The 25,586-nt window shown below is 38.5% G+C and overlaps 1 protein-coding gene across 1 annotated transcript; it reads left to right on the top strand.

Moving 5' to 3' along the window:
• Nucleotides 1-8,918: 8,918 nt before the first annotated feature.
• Nucleotides 8,919-10,538, top strand: LOC112006695 (PAN domain-containing protein At5g03700). The gene has a single exon (XM_024038999.2). It carries the CDS (start codon nucleotides 9,026-9,028, stop codon nucleotides 10,487-10,489), a length of 1,464 nt encoding a protein of 487 aa, XP_023894767.1. The 5' UTR covers nucleotides 8,919-9,025; the 3' UTR covers nucleotides 10,490-10,538.
• The last annotated feature ends 15,048 nt before the right edge of the window (nucleotides 10,539-25,586 follow it).

Below are 25,586 nucleotides of genomic sequence, written 5' to 3'. Positions count from 1 at the left end.
ATGGCAGCGGGCAGCCAGGCCTGAATCTCGGACTGCTGGCTGGCCTTCTTACTCTTCCGTTGATCACCGAGCTTCAGTTGCTTCGGAGGCCTGCGAAACCTACCCTCCTCGGGCGGGGAATGGGATTTGCTCCCATCCATTGGCTCCTTACCCTTGGAAAGTCTTTTCCTTTTCGGGTCATGAGACTCGGTAGGAGGGTCTGTTACTGTGGGAGCAGAAGACGACCTAGTTTGCACAGTTAGAATCTGGGGCGGAGGTGCTGGAGGCTGGGGCTGCGACTCTTCTGGTCCACCCTTCTTTGAACCGCCTTCGAGTAAGTCAAGAAGATTGGTTTGGGGCTTTCTTTTTAAACCCATCTCGGCTTGAGTACCAACTCTTAGGGACTGGAGATCGGCTTCGGACAAATGAGGGTCTCCTAGATCACCAGAGGGATCCTCGGACTGATCAGCTAGGTTAAACACGCTATATTCGTCCTCAGAAGAACTCAGTTCAACCACCTCCCTTGCCTTCTTAGATAGTCCTTCCTCGGCCACCGTTACTTGCTGGGATGAGGAGGGACCTGCTAGCGGAATGCCTTCAGGTATATAAGACCCCTCAGTAAATGCAAAACCGTCTTCCACCACGGTGATCTGCGTAAGCCGAGGGTCACGAGCTCTAATTACGTGCTTCGGGACTGGGAATGATTTCTGAGCTGGGTCGCATCCGAGGATGTGATGAGCAGCTCGGACCTGGTTATCGGTTTCGTTTAGGAAAAGGTCCGACCTAAGAACGGTCTCCAAATCCGCTTTGTTAACCAGATGGAAATGACGTGCAAAGGCGTGCGGATCTGTGGCAAGAAAAGTGAAACTCTTATGGTTAGTCAACCAAATCGAATATACAGTTATAAAACTTGAGAATACTGAAACCTAAATTATCTCCTACTTTGGATGTCCTACCTGGCTCCCCCTCTACTGTTGGGCAATGAAAGCCGTTGTGCCACTCCCCTGACACTATAAGAAAATCTTGAGTCAACCCCCTGTTGGAATCAGGAAGACACTGGATGAGACGAATCCTATCGTCCCTTGTCTTCATATAATACGTCTTACCCCTCAGGTGATGAAGGTTATAGCACCAGTTCACATCATGGTGAGTTAGTCTCAGCCCCATTTTCTCATTCAAGATATCTACGCACCCTAATATCCTAAACACATTCGCGGCACACTGGGTAGGAGACAGGCGGAAATGCCTAAGATAATTAAGGGTCACCGGCCTCATAGGGATTCTCATCCCTCCCTCTACAAAAGCGAATATTGGGATCACAACTTCACCCTCTCTCCTCTTAAGGTACCACTCCCCTTCTTCACAGTACTTCAAACTCACATTATTGGGTATTCCATAGTCGACAATGAATTTGTTCATCATCTCGTCGGACTCGACCAACTTCTTAAACTTACCCATTCTCCAAAGACAATTAAAAGTTCTAAAAGAAGAAAAGAAGGAGTAAAATCAAGAAAATTCGGGGCCGCTAGAAAAAGAAGACTTACAGAAGTATGACGATACTCTTCAGATGGTGTACAAGTCCAACCAGATTCAAATCATATGCGTCAATAATTGTAAGCGCGAAAATGATGAAACCAGGCGATTCAAACAGGTATTTATACTCCCCCTTAAGTTCCCCAAATGTAACCGCTTGCCCATAAAGGCAAAAGATCATGCCGTTGAAAGTAGAAAACGTGGTGCCGCCAGAATTTAATGTGGGCACCCATTAAGTCTTGAAACGCTACAAATGCGCATTGGGCAGTCAAAAAGCCGCCAACACCAACACGAACCGAAGTGAGGCGACTCGTCTAGAAAGCCCACAGGTGTCAAAACCCTCCTCCCCGCCCGAGGGAACGTGCAGCAGGATTTTGAGGGGCTATTGTGGGGCCCGTGGGCCTGATAGCCTCGGCCCATCGGATAGTAGGCCCAAGGACAGCGCCGAGGAGGAATGACTAGCCAAGGCTAAGTCAGGCAAAACCTCTGTCGTGACCCACACCGAGGACCTGTTCGTCCTCGGCATTCTAAGGATAACTTTCGGGAGGGGACAAGCTTAGAGCAAGCTGTCACGTTCGCACTTAATGCATTCATCTAACCCCTCTGGCCGCATTAATGGGGATATAACCCCTTGGCAGGGCAACGTTGATCAGAATGAACCACTTGAGTACTGATAAGGCCTCTGATGGGACGGACGGCCAGAAGAAAGGCAAATGGATGATCAACAGATGGAATAAGGAGATAGGCAGATGGAAACTATATAAGAAAGGCAAGTAAAGAAAGGAAAGGGGGGGGAAAAAAAAGAAAGAAGAAAAGGGTCTCCTCGGATCCCCCCATTTGTAAAGAAACTCTTAGCATTTTTTTTATATAGAAAGTCCATGCATGGTGATCGACGGCCAGCACCTAAACCTTTAACCCACTCTCTATAAATTTATTGTTTGGGCTTGTTGGGCTGAAAACCCAGCAAAACTCAGGGTCAATCCAAACTGAGTCCCTACATCTACATTTTATCTTTCCTTTTTTTTTTTTTTTTTTGGGAAACACATTTTATCTTTCATTACAATCGAAGAAACCTTAATTTATGAATTTGCTGTAGTTTCTTTTTTTTGGTAAACGAGATCATGTAGTTTCAACTTCTGTGACAGTCAACTGAGCATGCCTAAAATTTCGTTTACATTAATGTATATCTAATATTTCGCTTTCGGCGATCCACCAACATGTTATTTTAAAAATATTTGAATATATTATATTACATAAAATATCTTTCGAATATTATAATTTAAAATGATTATCTTTTGGTTCATCTGATCTGCCTGTAACCCATCAAAAAAAATTGTTATATAGGTTGTTCATGAAATGATATCATGACGAACCTTTTTATCCATCATGAAATGATATCATGATGAACTCCACAGTGAGTCCACATTATCCATCATTTCCAACAATGGACAGACTCATCAACTGGCTGACTCGTCTACGTGCGACTCAGCTCCTCTTTCTCATATGGGTGTCAACGTGGATTGCTGGAACAACCCCAGAATCCATTCTCCAAGGCTTCAAAGCCACACCAAACCCTTCAGTCTCATCGTTCCAACCTCTCCTAAACGATCCCACAGGCAATTTCTCACTCGGGTTCCTCCGAGTCGGACAAACCCAACTCGCTCTCGCTGTCCTCCACGTGGCATCCTCACAACCACTCTGGCTCGCCAACCCAACTCAGTTGGCCACCTGGTCCGACCGTACTCAGTTCCTCTTCAATGGCAGTCTCGTTATTTCCGATCCCAACACTAGGGTATTTTGGTCAAAAGTCATTGCAAATGTTTGCAAAATATAAAAAAAAAAAAAAAAAAAAAAAAATGCTTAATTTTGGACATTTTAACAAAAAAAAACTCCCACATCAATCTTGCAAAAGTTTGCAAATATACACAACCGCTAAGTAACTGTGCACCGGTTACGGTAAATTTTTTATACATTATTTTAACATTTTTTTTCTCTCGCCTCACATTCTCTCTTCCCCTAACTCTCTCCCTTCAACCCATAATCTCTGCAACTGATAACCCCTACTGCCAACTACACAGACCCAGCACCGCCACCCACATCACCGCAACTCAGCACTGCCAAACACCACCACCACAACCCAGCACCGCCAACCACCACAACACAGACACACCACAAAATCAACCAAAAATCAAACAAACCCACACACGATCACAACACAAAAATCAATCAAAAATCAAACACACCCAAACACAAACACACCAACAAAGACAGAGAAAGCATTTTTGTGAACTTGTGGCTGTGGGTCAACTGGAACGGTGTTTATGGATCATGGATCAGTGATTGTGGTGCTTTAATTGTGGATTGTTGCTTGTGGATCATTGATCGGTGATCGTGGATTGGTGGATTGTGGATTGGTGATTGGAGAGGCGATTTCAACCAAGAGGGGGCGTCGCCGCATGTGGATCGATGCTGGCGGTGTAGATAGGTGCTTGTGGGTTGACGGAGATCGGTGGTGCTTGTGGGTTTTGATGCTTGTGGGGCTTGTGATGGAGAGTTAGTTGATTTGACCATGAGAGAAAGAAGAAGAAAGAAGATCGAGGAAGAAAAAGAAAGAAGAAACGACAGAGAGATAAGGAAAAAGAAAGAAGAATAAAGAACTGATTTTTTTTTTTACAAGAAGATAGAAGAACAGATGTGATTGCTCTAATATGGGTGACTTTTAGGTTTGGTTAACTAAAATGTGGCCATTTTTATATTATATAAGCACTAATCTGAGTGCTATTATCTTTCTATGTTAAATGTCAATACACATAGACCAATTTGTACCCATCCTTTTTATTTTTATCTTATTTGTGTTTATAATAACTTAAATGTGTAAATTTTATTTGGAAAATGTAAGGGCTCAATTTGAATTGAGTGTTGGGTTTTCAGCCCAACAAGCCCAAACAATACATTTATAGAGAGTGGGCTGACAGGCTTAGGTGCTGGCCGTTGATCACCATGCCCAAACTTATCTTTAAAAATGGCTAAGTATTTTCTTACAAATGAGGAAATGCTCCTCGGCCTGTGGCCGAGGAGGCCTTTGTTCTTCCCCCCTCCTCTTTTTCTTTACTAGCTCTTCTTTTATAGTTTTAATCTTCCTATCTTTTGCTTCCATCTGTTGATTGTCTATTTGCCCTTTTCTCTGGTCGTCCATCCCATCAGAAGCTTTATCGATACTCAAGTGGCTCACTCTGACCAACGTTATCCTGCCAAGGGGTTACCTCTCCATTAATGCGGCCAGGGGGGTTAGTTGAGTGCATTAAATGCGAGAGTGACAGCTTACCTTGGGGTTAGCCACTCCCCGAAATCAATCTTGTCAGGCCGAGGACAAGGTGTCCTCGGCGTGGATTCAAGAGAATAGGCTTCCCCCCTTTCTCCTCAGAAATAACTTGCTCTCCTCGGCATGGGCCTTGGGCCTGCTATATGAAGGACTGAGGTTATCAGGCCCACGGACCCCACAATCACGATTTTTGATATTTTCTTTTTTAGGATAAAATTTAGCTTCAAATCGGTTTGAAATTATTTTTCTTTAATTCACTATCTGAGTACCGAAGAAACTATTAATGTTTTTAGTGATATAATTTTTTAAATGTGACTTGTTTAAGTAATATATATTAATTACACATAAATAATTTCTAAATTGGCATGTAAGGAATTTGATAGTACAATTTCAAAGTAGTTTGTAGCGAGCTTTATCCTTCTTTAAATTTCATAAAATATAAGAGAATAAAATAGAAGCTAGTCTTACTTGCTGTCGGGAAAAAACACCAGCGCCCTACATATTGCTGGGGAAAGGCCTTGGGTTGTAGATGAACTGGTTTGACTTCTAATAGTGGCCGTCGGATTATTGGACTGGATCTGTGTAATATATATTACTATTCAAAGGTACCAGCTTGCCAAACCCCAACGAACCTTTCTAGAATCTCAACCATATTTGTAAATGCTCTATCTCCTCCTCAAAAAATGGTCCCCCGAACTCCAACTAGTGAATTCATTCATTGATTTCATTATATCGAATTAAAAAAGTCAAAGCAGAGCTTTCTAGTGGAATACCAAAGTCATCTTTGCCATATATGTCGAAGATAGCTTATTAAAGACAAAAAATTTCATACTTTGATGTTATGGGATTATTAGTAGTAGGTAAAAAAATTGTGTCAATAGTAAGTTCAAATAAAAATCAATAAAAATTTCCTAACTTAACTAATGTGATTAATGTTGTGAAATTTTTTTATGTAGGTAAAATATTACCACTCTGTGAGGAAATATTTGCTTGGAGATCTTCCAAAAGTGGACTGGCTTTCTCGCACTTAATATTTGCGGATGATTTAGTGCTTTTTGCGAAAGCTGATTAATTGCTCCACAATCAAAGGTGTGTTGCATGCTTTTTGTAGCAAATTGGGTCAAACGGTGAGTGAAGTTAAGCCTCGGGTTTATTTCTCTTCTAATGTAGACAGTGATCTTAGAGAGACTCTTAGTGACATTCTTGGCTTCCAGTCCACTTCCACCATTGGAAAATATCTTGGAATTCCCATTAAACACCTGGGATCTTCCAATCGGGATTTTAATTTTGTGTTGGACTGTGTGAAACAAAAATTGTCAGGTTGGAAGGAAAATCTTCTATCTATGGCTGGGAGAACAGTGCTGATACAATCTTCTTCATCAACGATCCCATCATATACTATGCAATGTGCGTATCTCCTTGGTAAAGTTCTTGATAGCATGGACAGAGTTAATAGGAACTTCCTTTGGGGTTCCTCGGATTATGATAAAAAGATACACTTGGTAGGATGGGATAAGGTGACAAGGTCGAAAAAAGAAAGAGGTTTGGACCTTCAGTCAGCTAAAGGGAGAAACACAACTTTAGTGGCTAAGCTTAATTGGTGTTTCCATACTGAGGCTAGTGCTTCATGGGCTACTGTATTAAGGATGAAATATTGCTCGCCCCAAAGATTGAGGTCTAGAAATGGTGATAAGCTCCCCTGTTCTTCGGTTTGGGCAGTTATGAAAAAAGGGAAGGACACCTTTCAAAAAGGTATTATCTAAAACATTGGGAGGGATAGTAACCTGAACTTCTGGTTTGATAAGTGGACAAGCTTAGGCCCCTTAAGAAAGCTAATTCAAGGCCCTTTTTCGTTGGAGGAGTCTAACAGGAAAGTTAAAGAAGCCATTTCATTAGAAGGTTGGAATTGGTCAAGTATTTTGATTCAATTGCCCCAAGATATTGCAGGTGGAATACAAGCAACTCTGTATGCTATTGCGGCAAGAAGCCAAGACACATTAGCATGGGCAGGATCCCACAATGGCAATTTTGATCTTAAAAGCGCTTATAGGATAGCCTTAGGCAATGAGAACAGCCAGGCTTTTAAATGGCAGTGGATATGGAAGCTTAATATCCTTCCTTGGCATCAAGTTTTTCTTTGGAAGCTTTATTCAAGCTTTTACTCCTAAGCTCTTGTGATAGCACTTAAGTGCTATCACAAGAACTTAGGAGTAAAAGCTTGCTTAGCTTCTAGAGGAATCTGTTTGGATATTACTTGCCCTCTTTGTCTCCAACAACCAGAAACAATTATGCATGCTCTAAGGGATTGCAAGGTAATTAAAGCTATTTGGTTTTAGCTAGGGAGAGATAGGCTTGGTGATTGATTTTTTGTTAGTGACTTGGAGGACTGGTTGGCAGATAATGGTATGTTTAATTACCCTTACTCTCCTAATCAACCCCCCTGGAAGTTTGTTTTCTTGTTCTCCATTTGGTCTATTTGGTTAAAAAGGAACTTGTTGGTGTTTCAAAATAAATTAGCCCATCATAGTCTGATCCCCGAAATATTGAGCAAATCCTTGGAGTTTTTTCACTGCACTCTGTCTCCTAGAAATTCTCCCAGAATGACCACCAAATTCATTAAGTGGGAAAAACCTGCTAGTGGGAGGGTGAAGCTCAACATTGACGGCTTTGCTCTAGGGAAACCCGAGATCACTGGGTGTGGGGGTTTAGTCCGGGATGAGGATGGCAATTAGGTGATTGGATTTGCTAGAAAAATTGGGAAATCTCGAGCTTCATAGCTGAGATTTGGGCTTTGAGAGATGGTCTGAATGTGTGTCTACAAAAGAACTTATTATTGGTTGAAGTCAAGTTAGATGCCAAGGTTGTTGTTGATATTCTGGCAATGACTGATAACTCGAGAGAAGCAAACTCCTCACTTGTAGATGACCGTAGGCACTTGATCGCTCAATTCCATCAGATTCGCATCAACCATTGCTACCGGGAAGTTAATAGATGTGCAAACACCCTAGCTAGGATGGGCACTAATCAAGCTCAAGAGTTTGAGCTATTCCATATAGTTCGCATATGGACCTGGAATTTGCTATTCTTTTTTTATGTTAATGGGCTGTATTACCCCAGGCTTTGTCCTGAATTCTCTCTTTCAGTTTAGTTAAATGTGATTTCCCTTTTTACCAAAAAAAAAAAAAATTGTTATTAAATCTTTTTTCACAAGGTCTTAAAAATGCAATAATAATGCATAGTAATGGGAATCAAATTTGTGTTACTGCATTAGCGTTGTAAATAAACCAAGTCGTTTACTAACATCTCGGACTTAACTCCATAAATACCTCATTCATGTTTGTATTTATATCTTTCTTAAAAAAAAAAAAAGGTATTTATAAGAATAAGCCTAACTTGAGGCTTACACTTTATTTGGGATGAGTAAAAGGAATCGAATAAAAAGAACTATTTTGAAATATTCCTTAAATTCTTGTGTTTGACGGTTTTAATGGATTGAAGGAAAAAGACCATTTCCCTGTTTAATATACGAGAAAAAAAAATGTTCATGAACAAGCTTGTTAGACAATAGAATTCAATTAAAATTTAAAATCCAACTAAATCTAGGCTTGGTATTAAATTGTTAACTGTTGTTTGAGAGTTGGAAAGACTATTTTCCCACCTCTATGCCTAATTCAGCGAAGATTAGAACATTACAATATGTGAAATGTTAGGTGCACATTTCTGGGAAATATATGGCAGCCACGTGTTAAGCAATTAATGAATATCTACGTGTTTTTACTTTCAAAACAATGAACTATGTTAAGAAATTAGGAAACCCTACATTTTATCTTTCATTACCATCGAAGAAACCTTAATTTATGAATTTGCTTTGAGATCATGTAGTTTCAACTTCTGTGACAGTCAACTGAGCATGCCTAAAATTTCGTTTACATTAATGTATATCTAATATTTCGCTTTCGGCGATCCACCAACATGTTATTTTAAAAATATTTGAATATATTATATTACATAATATCTTTCGAATATTATAATTTAAAATGATTATCTTTTGGTTCATCTGATCTGCCTGTAACCCATCAAAAAAAATTGTTATATAGGTTGTTCATGAAGTGATATCATGATGAACCTTTTCATGGCTGCTTTTGAAAATTGAACTCCACAGTGAGTCCACATTATCCATCATTTCCAAGAATGGACAGACTCATCAACTCGCTGACTCGCCTACGTGCGACTCAGCTCCTCTTTTTCATATGGGTGTCAACGTGGATTGCTGGAACAACCCCAGAATCCATTCTCCAAGGCTTCAAAGCCACACCAAACCCTTCAGTCTCATCGTTCCAACCTCTCCTAAACGATCCCACAGGCAATTTCTCACTCGGGTTCCTCCGAGTCGGACAAACCCAACTCGCTCTCGCTGTCCTCCACGTGGCATCCTCACAACCACTCTGGCTCGCCAACCCAACTCAGTTGGCCACCTGGTCCGACCGTACTCAGTTCCTCTTCAATGGCAGTCTCGTTATTTCCGATCCCAACACTAGGGTATTTTGGTCAACTCAAACCAATGGTGACACGGTTGTGCTCCTCAACTCCTCAAATCTCCAAATACAAAAGCTCGACAACCCTGTCTCAGTTCTCTGGCAAAGTTTCAACTTTCCCACAAATACCCTCGTGGAGAACCAAAATTTCACAGCCAACATGTCCTTGATTTCATCAAATGGGCTTTACTCTATGCGCTTAGGGTACAACTTTTATGCGTTGTACGCAAAATTCCAAGACAACTCCGCAGATCACATGTATTGGAAACACACAGCTTTAGAAGCACAAGCAGCGATAGTTCAAGGTCAAGGACCAATTCACGCTTTAGTCAACTCTGATGGCTATTTGGGGTTGTACCAAAATAGCACAGCCAAACCGGTGGACGTACAACCCTTCAACAGCTATCAAAGGCCCATCGACTTGTTCCTTTTGGTCCGGTTAGAACTGGACGGAAACCTCAAAGCTTATTACTGGGACGGGTCGAACTGGGTCGAGGATTTCGAAGCAATCTCGGACACGTGTCAGCTCCCCAGTCCGTGCGGTTCGTACGGTTTGTGCACACCGCAAGGTTGTTCTTGTTTGGACAACCGGACAGAGTTTCGGTCCGGTTCGGATTGTGTTCCCGTGGAAAACGGCGACTTTTGCGGGGAACAGTTGGTTAAAGACAACTACGAGGTTTTAAGGAGGAACGGGGTCGAGGTGCCGTTTAAGGAACTAATGCAGTACGAAACGACGTCGTCGTTGGGAGAGTGTGAGGGTCTATGTGAAAACAATTGTAGTTGTTGGGGGGCAGTGTATAATAACGCTTCCGGTTTTTGTTTCATGTTGGACTATCCGATCCAAACGTTGGTGTCTGTTGGGGATGAGAGTAAAGTGGGTTATTTTAAAGTGAGGGAAGGTGCAGGGAAAAAGAAAAACAAGGCCGTTGCTATAGTTGGACTTGTAGTTGGTGGTGGGGCCATTTTGGTTTTGATTGGGATTGGTGGGTTTTGGACGTACAGGATTTGGAGAAAGAAAACCCGAGAGGAAGATAACGATGATGAGGTATCACCCGGCCCGTATAAGAATCTCGGGTCGGAAAGCTCCAAGTCCATTGAGGTAGAGATGTGTAATAGATAAACTGATAATAAAGATGACGCAAGGGATGACATTTTTTGGGTTTGACTTATAGTGATGTTTATTGCTAACTTAAGTTCAGTTTGCTTTATACTTATACTGGGTGGGGCCCAGGGGTTAATCTTTGTTAGAGCCTTTTTGGTGTTTCTTGAGGAATAGGTGGGGCCTGCGTGCCCATTGTAATTCGATGGATGTATCTATCTGTGACTGTACAGGACCTACAACCGGGTGGATTTACAAGGCTGAACAATTTTTTCATTATCAGAGGACAGCAAGGGAGGAAAGAGTGGTGCTAGCTTCATTCCACTTACAAGATGATGCCCTGCAATGGTATCAATGGTATGAGAAGACGCAGCCTAACGTGCAGTGGGAGGAATTTACGCAAGCTTTATGTGTCCGTTTTGGGCCTTCCGACTACGAAGATTTTGATGAAGCACTAGCCAAAGTGCGACAAACAGGAACTGTACGTGAATATCAATCATTGTTTGAACGATTAGCTGCAAGGGTACAAGATTGGCCTCAACGGGCTTTGGTTGGAAGTTACATTGGCGGCCTTAAGGAGGAAATTCGTTCGGAAGTCAAACTTTTCCGACCGACCACCCTTCTTCACGCCACTAGTTTAGCCCGTTTGCAGGAAGACAAGTTGCAAAGGCTTAAACGTGTGTCATTCCATTCCAAATCTGCACCACTACCAACAACCCAGCCAGCTCTTTTATCGAGTCCCCCATCTAGATGGAGCAAGGCAGGGACATCACCATCCTCGAGTTCACGAACTCAAAGCAGCCCCTCATTCAAAAAGCTTTCTTGGACAGAGATGCACGCACGAAGGGATAAGGGATTATGTTACAACTGTGATGAAAAGTTTGGACCGGGACATAGGTGTAAGACACAACAAGTGTTTATTTTGGAGACAGTAGCAGACGCAGAAGAATCTGCTGAAATGGAGGAAGCAAGAAACGAGGAAGAAGAATCAACTACTACTCCGGAGATCTCGCTTCATGCTCTGTCTGGTATAGCCACTCCCAAACTATGCGAGTGACAGGTTTAATAAAAGGGAGGCGCTTGCACATTATCATTGATAGCGGAAGCACTCACAACTTTGTTGGACGGAAGTTTGCCAAACGAATGGAATGTTGCAAGGCACCGGCGGCAGCTTTTCAAGTGATGGTAGCCAATGGAGAAAGGCTACAATGTGAAGAAGTCTATCAAGCAGTACCTGTGGAAATTCAAGGCTTCCAATTTCGAACCAACATGTACCCATTGGATTTGCAAGGATCAGATCTTGTCTTGGGAATACAATGGTTACAAGGCCTTGGAAAAGTTTTGCATGATTGGAGTAATCTCACTATGGAGTTTTGGAGTAAAGGCAAGAAGTATGTTTTACAGGGTGAGCAAACAGGTAAAGTGACACATGGCTCTATTCAATCCATCCAAAAGCTTCTAGCCAATGGGGTGGAAAGCTATGTCCTGACTATCAACAAATCCATTGAAAACACAGAGGTTGACTCGGCCCGAGTGCAAACAAGGGAACTAAAGGAATTGCTGCAAAAGTACCAGCCCATATTTCATATTCCCAACACGTTGCCTCCCTCACGGGCTCATGACCATAGAATTATTTTGGAGCATAATAGTGGGCCTGTCAATGTTCGGCCATACCGCTATCCTCACATTCAAAAGAATGAGATTGAAAGGGCAGTCAAGGAGATGCTTTCCACTGGAATAATACAACCTAGTTCTAGCCCATTTTCTTCTCCAGTTCTACTAGTAAAGAAGAAGGATGGTTCCTGGCGCTTTTGTGTCGACTATAGAGCTTTGAATCGTGTGACTGTGAAAGATCGATACCCAATTCCTGCCATAGATGAGTTGCTAGATGAATTGCATGGCGCATCATATTTCACCAAATTGGATCTCAAATCCGGATATCATCAGATTCGGGTACAACCAGAGGATGTTCATAAGACTGCTTTTCGCACTCATGATGGTCACTATGAATTTTTGGTCATGCCGTTTGGGCTCACCAATGCCCCTGCCACATTCCAATCACTGATGAACGACATATTTCGAACCTTACTGCGGAGGTATGTGTTAGTATTCTTTGATGACATCTTAGTTTATAGTAGAACTTGGACAGAACATTTATCTCATCTTGAGGAAGTTTTTTCAATCTTGTTGAGCAACCAATTGTATGTTAATCAATCTAAGTGCCTAATCGGAAAGAGAGAAGTGGAGTATCTAGGCCATATCATTAGTGAAGCAGGGGTCTCAGCAGATCCTAAGAAAATTTGTAGTATGGAAGCTTGGCCTGTCCCAACCAACACCACTGCTCTCCGCGGATTCCTTGGGTTAACCGGTTATTACCGAAAATTTATTCAAGGATACGGTGCCATTGCAGCCCCTCTTACCAAGCTCTTGAAGAAAAATGGTTTCCAATGGTCAAAACAAGCAGAAGAATCTTTTCATAATCTCAAGCGAGCCATGACACAAGCACCGGTACTCTCATTGCCAGATTTCTCTAAACAATTTGTTGTGGAAACAGATGCGTCAGGGAATGGTTTAGGCGCTGTCCTCATGCAAGAAGGAAAACCTCTGGCTTACTACAGCAAGGCCATCACGGGTAGAGCCTTGGGCCGATCTACATATGAAAAGGAACTCATGGCAATTGTTCATTCAGTTCATCAATGGCGTAACTATTTGTTGGGGCGCCGCTTTCGTATTCGAACTAATCATAGCAGCCTGAAATATCTCTTGGAGCAACGAATTACGACCATGGACCAGCAGAGATGGATTGTGAAACTTATGGGGTATGATTATGAGATTGAATATCGACCGGGGCGAGAAAATAAGGCAGCAGATGCTCTCTCCAGGTTACACGGGGAGCTAAGTGCAGTCACCTATCAACAACCAGCGTGGTTAGAGGAGATCCGCAATGAAGCACGCCACGACCCCAAATTATCAAGCATTAAGGAAGCTTTAAAAAATGGAGCTCACAATACCCACGGGCTGGTGGAAAGAGATGGGTTATTATGGAACAAAGACCGTTTGGTTTTGCCACCTAGCTCTCCTCACAAAGAAGCAGTAATACATGAGTTCCATAACACACCTATGGGAGGACACTCTGGTATGCTTAGAACTTACAAGAGAATTGCCTCCAATTTTTATTGGGTCGGCATGAAAAAAGATATTCAGGATTATATTCGGCGTTGTGACACTTGTCAACGGAATAAGGGTGACACACTGACCCCTGCTGGGTTGTTGCAGCCATTGCCGATACCTGACCGTGTTTGGGAAGATGTTTCGATGGACTTCATTGATGGACTTCCAATGTCCAATGGGTTCTCTGTTATTCTTGTGGTGGTGGACCGGTTGTCTAAATATGGGCACTTCATCGCCTTGAAGCATCCTTACTCGGCAAAATCAGTAGCTGAAGTCTTTGTGAAGGAGGTAGTGCGCCTTCATGGCATGCCACGATCAATCGTGTCAGACAGAGACCCAGTCTTTACAAGTCAATTCTGGTCGGAGTATTTTCGGTTACAGGGATCTAAATTGAGCATGAGTTCCGCATACCATCCCCAAACCGATGGGCAAACAGAGGTACTTAACCGCTGCCTTGAAACTTATCTGCGTTGTTTTGCAGGTTTTAAGCAAAAACAGTGGCTAAAATGGCTTCCATGGGCTGAATATTGGTACAATACCTCCTATCACACTGCCACTCGCATGACTCCATTTGAAGTAGTTTATGGTCGGGCACCTGCTACAGTACACAATTATGAACACGGGGCCACTGCAGTAGCGCAGGTTGACCAATCCTTGAAGGAGCGAGACGAGATGTTGAAGCTTCTGAAGGAAAACTTGGTGACAGCGCAAAATCGGATGAAGCTTAGTGAGGATCGACACCGACGTGAGTTGGAATTTGAACCAGGTGACTTTGTCTATCTCAAATTGCAACCATTTCGGCAACTCACTATTCGTACCAGAGGCAACATGAAGCTTTCACCTCGTTTCTATGGGCCCTATCAGGTGTTGGAGCGACTTGGGAAGGTAGCTTATCGATTGGAATTGCCACAGCAGTCAAAGATACATCCTGTTTTTCATGTATCACAGCTGAAGAAGAAATTGGGCGATCTTGATCACGTCGCCCCAGAGTTACCTCCAGTTAAGGAAGATGGTATGGTGCTGCTTGAACCTAAAAGAATTGTGGATTTTCGCTGGACTAAGTCAGGCAAGAAGGTTTTGCAAGAAGCACTGGTACAGTGGACTGGTCTTGTTGAAGAGGATGCCACCTGGGAACCTTTCGAGGATTTGCAACGTCAATTCTCTTATCTGAATCTTGAGGACAAGATTCATCTTCTAGGGGAAGGGAATGCTATGTCTGCAGTACACGTGGAAGCTAAGGGAACAAGTGATGCAACTGAAGTTGGACTCTAGAAGTGGCTGAAGATAAAGCAGAGCAGCTGAAGATAAATGCCTCTAGTGTCGTATTTGAATTAATTGATAGTTTCCTATTTAAATTAGGATGTTGTCATTAATAAACTTCCTGGTGATAGGACTCATCCTATTATCTTGGATAGACTTAGCTATTAGGTTGGTTGTTATCTTTTTAATTATGGTTATCCTTTTATTTGAGTAGTTGTGGTTGATGTATTTAAACTAAGAGTTATGGAATAAGAGGCAAGCGGATAATATTTACAGAATTCCTTTCTTTTCTATTGTTCTTGGAGGGTTGTCGCCTCGAATACGACTAGTTATTTCTATTCATTCAACTGGGTCACAGCAGATTCAGCCAAAAAAAAAAAAAAAAAAAAAGAGAATTACGTGGGGTTGTCTCTTTCTGTATTAATTTGATGCATTCCACTTGCCTATAGTTTTCATTATTTAGTAAACTACTTCCACTTTAAGCAAAACATGTACACCTACTACCAATTCTTTAAACAGTTTATATGCTGAAAGGAATCACGAATCTGATTTGGGGGACACTATCACTATACCAATGTACCTCTGAGCCCAGAATGAGCAGACACAAAACCAGGCCGAGCCCAATGAGTGTGACCAAGAACCATGAATCTGTGATCCATGGAAGACCCAAAAGGAGTCCAGCCGAGCTCGAGGCAAACCGACCGACCAAGTCCCAGACATGACTCTTCAATTAGAACAGTCGCACGTATGGCTGAACAACTTTCAAAACGGGCAAACCCTTCATTGAAGGCAGTCTACTTTAGGTAGGGTTCAAGGGAGAGCTTTTGAGACAATGGTCACAATATTTGACATAACTTGTAAACATGTCGTGCCTTTTTGCGAATTAATATTTAATATAAATGGGTTCTGGTTATAATAAATTGACGCACTTTGATACAATTAATAAATGTGTCAATTCTGTGTTGATTTGCTTAACTTACAATTAATAAAATAATCCGAATCATTATTCGTGTCAAGATAATTAAATTGACTTGTTTGAAATTCTGTTTAACTCATATAAATAAATGTAATTTTTATTCAACATAAATTTGAAGTTGAAATATATAATTGAGTAATTAAAAAAAAACCGTAATTTTTATATTAATAAAATTTTCAAATAATGTCGGAGAAAGAGAGAGAGAGAGAGGTATATATATGTATAAAATGTTATAGGTTGTAGGTTATAATATATATGTTAATCCCACTTTGGAAGTGAAAGAACGAATGATACAAAGTATAATGATCATATTTAAAAGTTCACTCGAGCAAGAGTAGAGCAAATTCTTTATTATTCACTTGAGTGACATGTTGTGCAAGGTCAAGTGAAGTTACAGTTTTACGATCGCTCGAAAGAATGTTGTTTGAAGGTCAATCAAACTTTCTGTGTAAGGCAATTTAGGTTTGTTTGATGGTTCGGTCGAGCGAAAGACAATTATTCCTTTGAGATAAATCTAGCAAAATTATTTGAGACTTTAAGACTTTGTAGAATTGTGCAGAAACGTATGCCTTAAGTGACATTTGACTGTTTCTAATGGCTAATAACAGTTTATTTGCAAACTTTGCTTAGAGTGGTGGCAACTATTGTCTTAAAAATAATGATTCTACATGTCTCAAAACTAATAATTTTGTGATTAGTGTTCTTGTTTTTAGTTTTTACCCCCATTCCCTACCAGAAAAGATTCCAAAAACTGTGATATTTTCTCAAATACCTTCACTAACTTGATCGTCAGGGGACGTTTTGCACCGTGAACTGGCAGAAGCGTGTTCAAGCTTATCAATTCCCTTCACAACCTGTGAGAGAAAGAAAGATTACTGATGAAAATTCACTGTAAAGAAGTTTCTCACGTTTTACCTAGACAAAAAAGAAAAAGAAAAAATGTAACAAAGCTTTTAAAGGAATTGCGATGCGTCATAGGTGAGTAGAGCCGTTTAAAGCCCAATTTTGTGTAATATTGAAGATATTTGGCCCAAAGTTTTGGGTTATCCTCAAAGCATGGGCTGGGCCCAGAAACCATATAACGTGAAGACGCTACCTTCTAGTAAATGATTAGACAAAGCCCATGTTCTGAGTCTTTGGAAGAGGAAAATTTAGGTTTTTGTTTTGTTTCTGTGTTCTAACTTGACTTTTGCCTTGGCCCTTGGACTTATTTTGTGCACATAAACATTTGTATTTGCTATTTAATAGTATTAATACTGTATTATACAACGCAATTATGTCAACTTTATAATATATAATATAATACTCCAGCTATGTATCAACTTGGAGATTATTCAAAAAATAAAATAAAATCAAGCAGACATAGAGGAAGTGCTATCAAGATTACTGTCTCTCGTACATGAAATTTTCAACAATCGTAGTAGATAGTCAAAATTTGAATACACAAAGGAGTGGAACTCACGGATTGAACATTTATGAAAATTGATGATGCCCTCTTCCTTCATCTAACATGTCCTTTAATACCCTTGTCACTTTATCAGAAACCATAGGATGAGCAACTTCTATATATTCATCCTATCCTTGAATATTTGTTTTGGAAAAAAAAATTATAAATAGAAATAGATTATATGGAGAGAGAGAGAGAGAGAGAGAGTGGAGTCCATGTTGTAAAAGATTGGCTTGGAATGCACTAAAGAGAAGAGCAAACCAATCCTCAAGATAGTGGAAGTCATCTTAGGGCCAAGAAATTCAACATTTCAGCATACAAACTTTATAGAATGTTCCCTATGGGAATATGAAGACTTACCCAAAAAGGAGAGAGAAAGAGAGAGAGAGGGGAACATAGGTACAAGTTGTAATATAGAATAAGATACTAGCTACTACTAGCCTACTAGAAGTCGGCTTACCTACTTTTATAAGGATAAATGGATCGAAATGGAGATTTGGGCACATGTATTCGATAAAATAAAATTAGAAAATGAGAGGATGACCTTATGGAATGCAATTTGTCCTTATGATACACATTTTCTTCCAACTTTGACAACGTTTGAGATTGTTGGCCAATCCAATGTGTCATCCCTTGCGTCATTAATTTGCAGGCCACAACTCCCAAGTTTGGTAAGGAATATGGAGCACAAGACTCTCCCCCCATCACCCTCCAAAATTAAAACCAGTGAACCATAAGTTGTAACTTTCAAGCCCAACCACCCCAACAAGAATTACAATTGCCGAACCAACAGGTGCCCCCATTTCATAAATATGTCACCCCCATTAAGATCCATCCAGTTTTGACCACAGGAATTTTCAGTAGAATGATTAATTTGCTGTCATATGAGGTCCTTTTAGGCTCTGTACGTATGGCAACTATATAGGCAATGACTAGAGCAGCATATTGGAGTATTGGAAGAACGCAATAGACATGACTAGGTAATGATACATGTCCAAATTGATTTATATACTCATGTCCAGAGTATTAGAAGAATGTCATGCTCGTTATCTTGAAATTGAAATTAGTTTGAATCTCCACACTTGACAATCTACATGTTAAAATATTTACATGTAAGTAGTGTAACTAGTTATATGTTGAAATCTCACATTGAATAATAACCGATAAAATGAAATTCATAATTAGACCTAAATTCATTGGTTTAAACATTGGATCAAGCAGTGTTCCTAAAATATTATCTCCCTACACCATAAACATCAACATAATTATTGCCAAAATCTTTAGACAACAAACTAGTTTTTGCCATTATGCTTAACTGCACATTTCCAGTCATTCCAAACAGAAATGTGAGGCATATGTTTAGATTGATATAAATACTGGAATCTATATACAATTAAACCTCAATTGCACTTAAAAAAATAATAATAATAATAATTGTCAACTGAGTTTTTTTTTTTTTTTTTCTTTGTGTGGGGACAAGGGGGAAAATAAGCCAGAATATGCCTTCTCTTTCAGAAACCGGAGGAAATAAGATGCTAATGTCATTAAATTGGGTGGACCCAGGTCTTCCCCGTTGAAGTGAGGAAAGTCTAACCGAGAGATTCGAGTTTGTATGCCTCCCGTAGGTCCTCCACTGCCTTCTCCACGATTTCGATTGATGGAGCCATCCCCACGATTGTCATTCTGGCTGGTTTCATTGGTCCGATCCCCCCTTGCTTCGAGTTGTCGTCCCATCTTTGCTACAGCATTGGAGAGGGCATCTATACCCTCACGTATTGCTGTCAACTCTTCCTTATGGCCATCGACTTGCCTTCGAAGTGAATGGTTACTGACTTCTAGAGCAGACAGTCGATCATCATTGGTAGTTGATCGTGTGGATGGTGGTGGGTTGGAAGTCATTTGGCTCTGATACCAAATGCTGTGACCCAGTTGAATGAATAGAAATAACTAGTCGTATTCGAGGCGACAACCCTCCAAGAACAATAGAAAAGAAAGGAATTCTGTAAATATTATCCGCTTGCCTCTTATTCCATAACTCTTAGTTTAAATACATCAACCACAACTACTCAAATAAAAGGATAACCATAATTAAAAAGATAACAACCAACCTAATAGCTAAGTCTATCCAAGATAATAGGATGAGTCCTATCACCAGGAAGTTTATTAATGACAACATCCTAATTTAAATAGGAAACTATCAATTAATTCAAATACGACACTAGAGGCATTTATCTTCAGCTGCTCTGCTTTATCTTCAGCCACTTCTAGAGTCCAACTTCAGTTGCATCACTTGTTCCCTTAGCTTCCACGTGTACTGCAGACATAGCAGAATCCCACGTAATTCTCTTTTGAAATATTAGTACTTTGCCTTTGTATATTATCTTACCAAACCATCTCAAATTCTCAATGCATAGCGGGTCTCTCACAAGCTTAGGAGATATCGTTTGGTTACAATGGGGCTTCACATTTTGCATGCTCATCTTAATAATGCTTTTTCTGAGGCTGTCAACCCTAGTAAGCAGTAATTCTTTTCTTCAGGAGCATCAAACTGGAGATGAACATCTTGATGAATTAAAGATGCTGGGGCTTTTTGTTATTAATGGGCTGACAATATATATTCATGATGTGACATGCTATGTGATATAGGTAGCTAGGGTTATTAATTATATCAGTCTCATCTAACGGAGAATGCTTCTGAGGATGTTTTACTCTGAAGAAATTAATCAGATTATGTCCTTTGACATTTGTCTGTTGTTTGCGTTACTGCCTCAAAATGTGCTACAAAGTCAAGAATAAATACGGATAGCAGTTCTAGTTGTAGAGTTACAATGGTTGTGCGATCCTCTTAGATATTTAGCTACTTCTATCTAATTACCATACATCTAATTCTAATTATAGAGTGGATTTTTTTCCATGGAAAATTTGGGTTATGGGAGTAATGCATGTTTCCAAGTTGTGTTGCTAGGACTCCACTTTATATATTACTTTTTTAAATTTATGCCTTCAATTTTCAGATAAGATGCCTAGCCGCATCCAATAATAATAATTAAAAATAAAGAAGATTGTTTGTCTAAAAAAAGTATTCTCTCTTAAGAGAAGAGTCCTCCTTAGTCTTTCATTTTACAGCAAACTTAAATGTGAAAAGAGGGAGAAATCTTTTCGTAGAAGTAAATAAATTCACGTTTGCATGGTTGAACTTTTCATATGATTAATGTCTTTTGATCAATACCAATAAGTCTATAAGCGCAACTTCTTTCTTATTTTTATTTATAATTATTGGCGTGATAAGTGTCATAATAAACAATAAAATGATGTTATTGATAGACTCGTAAAAATTAATAACATCCTACCATCACAATTAACAAATGGTGAAAATATTTTGTTTGCAGCATTCTTCATTATTTATAGTTTGGTTTTCATGGTAAATTCTAATTTTGTTCAAACTCTTAAAATTGAATTCATATTTTAAGATTAAGGTTAATCAAGACCCCAATAAAATTTCATATGTCCATCATGGAATCACCACATGTTAGATCAATATAATATTGAAATTTTTTATGGGATTAGACCTATCAATATTAAAGGTGAAGTCTGTCTGATATCTTGTAGAAGAAAAGAGTCTTTTCTTTTGCTTGCAATGGAATGAGATGAAACCCACTGGCCACATAAAGAATGTTTTCTTTGTCACCTTTGGGGGAGGAAAGTAAAACTTTACCGTAAGTAAAGAATATTCTTGGTTGGCTTTTATATCTTTTCATTTCATGATTATTCAATGATGAAATATGTACTAGTTTATTTAGGTGAGAGTTTGTCTTTCTCCTTATATGGATATTAGGTGTTAGTACACGTACGTCAACCTTTCCCCTTTAAGTTCCCTCAATCAAAAAGAGAGAGATAGTCATAGAAGAGAGGAATGCTTTATTTCAAGATGGAAAAGTGTCAGTCATAATAAAAGATTGCTTAATTTTCATGTATAGTTGTAACAATTCTTCATTATTGGAATAATTTCATTGAGTACTGAGTAGGCACAGCCTTCCACTACATCACATAATTAATCCCATCAACCTAAATTGTAATTGTTGTACCTTTTCGAAGGTATCTACATTATGTTAAAACCTGTACACGGTTTTAAATTTTTCTTTGAATTTCATCTACTTATGTTTTACTCCATTAGGCACTTAAATGATTGGTGATTAAATGAATGCGAAACTACAATATTAGTCTCTAAAGTTTATCAACTGAGCGCTATTAGTTCCTAAAATTTGAAATGAGCGCTATTATTCCCTAATGTTTCAAAAATGAGCATTATTTGTCCTTATGTTAACTTCCATTAGCTTGTTAATTATGTGTTTAACAGAATAATGATGTGACAATTTTTAAACAACGTGTCCTCTTATTTTAGATTTAAAAATTACTCATCGTTAAACTTTGACGTAAACCCATTTAAAGTGTTTTTGTCCATCCATTTCAACCAAATTAACCCTTTATACCCAAATCTAAACACAATAAATAATTAACTTGAGAGAGAGAGAGAGAGAGAGAGAGAGAGAGAGAGAATTTGACATCAAATACATCTGCAAAACCACAGAGGCAAAACCAAATGATTATGAAAATTGAAAAGGATACTGTTTTGTAGAAAGAAATTTTTTAAAAGATAAAAAATAAATAAATAAATAAATGAAGAAGAAGAAGAAGACAAACAATAGTGCAGTTGTTGCTTTTGTAAACCTTTTAGCCATTGACAGTTTGACACATGATATCATACAAATAGAAGCATTTTATATGATTAATCTGTAGAACAAAGAAGTCTTATTCTATTCGGTTCATCCATTTTTAACTTATATTTTGAAAACGATTGGAGATTTCGAGGCTGCAATGAAATGAAACTAGTGTAGGATTTCAGAGGGGGAAGAGTGGACGGAGCCCTGAAGGATCAGCAGTGGGAGGCAGAGATCGAGATTCTCAAATCGTGTTCTCTCTCTCTCTCTCTCTCTCTTCTTTGGTTTGTTTTGTTTGGATCTGTGTGTCATGGGTAATTTTGTTTGAATTGTATTGGGTCAAAGTGTAATGTTGTGTAATCTTATAAAATAAGGTGCCACGCCATTTAAAACTGATATTTCCTAAGACTTCGTAAGCAAGAAAGCTAACAAATGTTAAAAAAAGGATCAATAGTGTTCATTTATTAAACTTGAGAGACCAATTGCACTCATTTTAAACCTTAGGGATTAATAGAGTTCAGTAACTAAACTATAAGAACCAATAGCGTAGTTTTGCCTTAAAAGGACTTCATGGACAGACAACCTAAATATACCTCAATAAAGATATATTAAACACTCGTTGTAATTGAAACTGAGGCTCTATTTTTTTTTCTATCTCCAGAACATGGCTGCAGGGAAAGAAGTGGGTGAGTCTAGTTAATACTCTAAAAATAAAATAACGTTTTGGTGCTTTTCATTTACATATTGCATGTGAGTTTTGAGTACTCATCATCTAGCTGTAGACCAGTAGTCCTCTTTACTCACACAAGTGGAGTGATGAGGAGAAAAAATTTATAATTGACACAGTCATACAGATTTGATATATATTAAAATAATGCTACACCACTTAATATTTTTTTTTATTAGATATGAACTTTGAAAAATTTACTGTTTGATTACATTTCATTCTTCTGCCCTTCATGTTTGCAAATTTTTTACGTGTGATAAAAGATATAATAAGGAGCAGAGATGTGGGGTTCAAATTACAAAATATGAGGAATCACAAAAGATACCATTACCACTTAACTATCACTTGAACCTAGTTATATGATCTTTAAAATGTTTGAATTTCTAATCTTTATATTTTAAGATTATACATTAAAGATGAGTTTATGAACCAAATAGTAGTTAACATCATATTGATATAAAATTTGACATGTATGTTAATTAAGAATATTAATAACATGTCCCAACATGCTAATTTTCAAAATATTAGTTCAATAAAAAGTACTAGATAGATTAAGTTTTATTTTATTTTATTTTATTTTTTATTTACTATGTATGTAGTACTATAAAAGAGTTATGTAAACCAATTTAAAAAGTAATTAAATTAAATATTTTATTACCTGATATGTGTATTATAAAAAAGTATAATTGTTAAATTAGACAAATTCTATCAATATTAAGAAAAATATTTGATCTTTTTAATCTATATTTAATCAAATTTAATAAACAGTTATTTAGGTAAAAAACGTAGAAAAGAAAAAAAAAACAAAACAAAAACAAAAGCTAAGAGGTTGTTTGGTACCATTTTTTTCATCACTCAATTTTCGTCACTCATCACTCTAAAATGCCAAGGTTGTTTGGCACCATCACTCTATATTTTTCACATTATTTGTGGGCCCCATACCTGTCATTGGTGCAACTTTTTTTTTTTCCTTCCAATACTCACAAACCCGAACCAGTGAAAGAAGAAAGGAAAAAAAAAAAAAAAAAAAAAAAAGAGAAGACTGAGCCCAAAAAAAAAAAAAAAAAAGGAAGAACAGGGGAGACCGAACCCAGAAGAAGAAAGGGAAAAAGAAAAAGAAAAAAGGGAAGAACAGGGGAGACCGAACCTAGGAGAAGAAAGGAAAAAGAAAAAGAAAAAAAAATGAAGAGTTGTTTTGGTCAAAAGGTGCGGCTGAGTTATGATTAATGGGTCCCTCATGTGTGTTTAATTAAAAAATGTCATTGAGTTATGAGTTATGGAAACTGAAAACAGTCAAAATGTGTTTTCAGTTTTCATAACTCATAACTCAAAAATTAGAGAATTGAGTGATGGAAACATAGTTATGGAAATAGAGAATTGATGCAGCCAAACAGACTTTTTGCTATAGGTCCCACCATTTTTGAGAATTGAGTTATGAAAATACAGAATTGAGTTACGGAAACAGGCCATCCAAATAGCCTCTAAACATTTTTATCCCTCTACTTTTTAGAGATAATTGTTAGGATAACCACATGTTCATTATAATTTTATGAATATCTAAACAGTTTATGCGATTGTTACATACAACTTATATATAACTACAGAAATTGTGATTTTATTTAAATAAATATAAATAACTTTAGACGTCATGCAAAAATTATATACTATAAAAAATACTTTATTTATAGATATATAAAAATTTTAATTGGGATTTAAGGTGTCATAAACCTAACTACTTTACTTGTTTATATGTATAAATACACATATTTAAGATTTTAAAAAAAAAATTACATACTTATTTCAGAGTTTTTTTTTAATGCCCGTGGCCCTCTAATGATTCGTCACTGCCTTATAGCTCTGTTTATGTCCCACACTTGAGAGAAGAGGAAATGCCATTTGAACTAAGGCTCATTTTCACTTTTCTCCATCTTTAAATTAAGATCGATCAAGCTTATCTAAATCAAATATAGGGCTGTAACAGTGTTACCCACATTTGCAAGTTTCAACCTTACATTATATTTTCTGATTCTGTTTAAAATTATTTCCTCTGTTGGGTTTTATATACTTGATTTAGAGCCACTAATTGACTCAAGGAAAGTTTTAAAAGTGTATCTGGGATAATCTTCAATAAATTATGTTTTCAAGTGGTTACTGGTTAGAAAAACAAATAGAATATTGGAACGCCTGCAAGAGATTTTAGCTGTTGAGAAGCAGGTATGTTGTACACGCTGTGGAGGAATATAAAACTAGGCCTGTTTGGTGGCAATGTTCAAGTATTGTCTGTGTGCTTGTCACATAAGTGGGTCTCACAAATTTTAATATAGGCGAAAAGCACATTTTAGTCCCTACATTTTCAGGCGATTTCTATTTTAGTCCCTACATTTTATTTTTACCGCTTTTAGTCCCTATTCTGAAAAATGGTTCCCATTTGGTCCCTACCGTTACATCATAAACAGATATTGCTGACGTGGCAAACGGCAGAATTAAAAAATATTAAAAATATTTTATTTTATTTTAAAATAAAATAAAATTTTAGTTATCAATAATTTTAAAATAAAAATATTAAAAATTTTAATTAAAAATAATTGTTCTTCTTCCCTAAGAACATGGTTGCCCAGAAAAAGAAATTTTTCTGCTTATCATCATCTTCATCCTCCACCTCCCCATCCTCCTCTTCGTCCTTATCATCATCTCTCAATCTCACTCTCTCAAAAGCTTCGATACCCACAAATTGGCAAGGCCTCCCTCTATCTTTCTCTGTTTTCTCCGCCCAGATCTCTCTTCCTTGATCACCGCCACTCAACACCACCGCCTATCCA

This window comes from Quercus suber, unplaced genomic scaffold (assembly GCF_002906115.3).
Source record: "Quercus suber isolate HL8 unplaced genomic scaffold, Cork oak 2.0 scaffold_4, whole genome shotgun sequence".
Lineage (NCBI taxonomy): Eukaryota > Viridiplantae > Streptophyta > Magnoliopsida > Fagales > Fagaceae > Quercus > Quercus suber.
The sequence above is the reverse complement of the archived record's forward strand: the minus strand, read 5'-3'. Positions and strand labels throughout refer to the sequence as shown.

What these genes read in the sequence shown, in the direction of transcription:
- LOC112006695 (XM_024038999.2), top strand. Translation starts at nt 9,026, where the DNA reads ATGGACAGACTCATCAACTCGCTGACTCGCCTACGTGCGACTCAGCTC.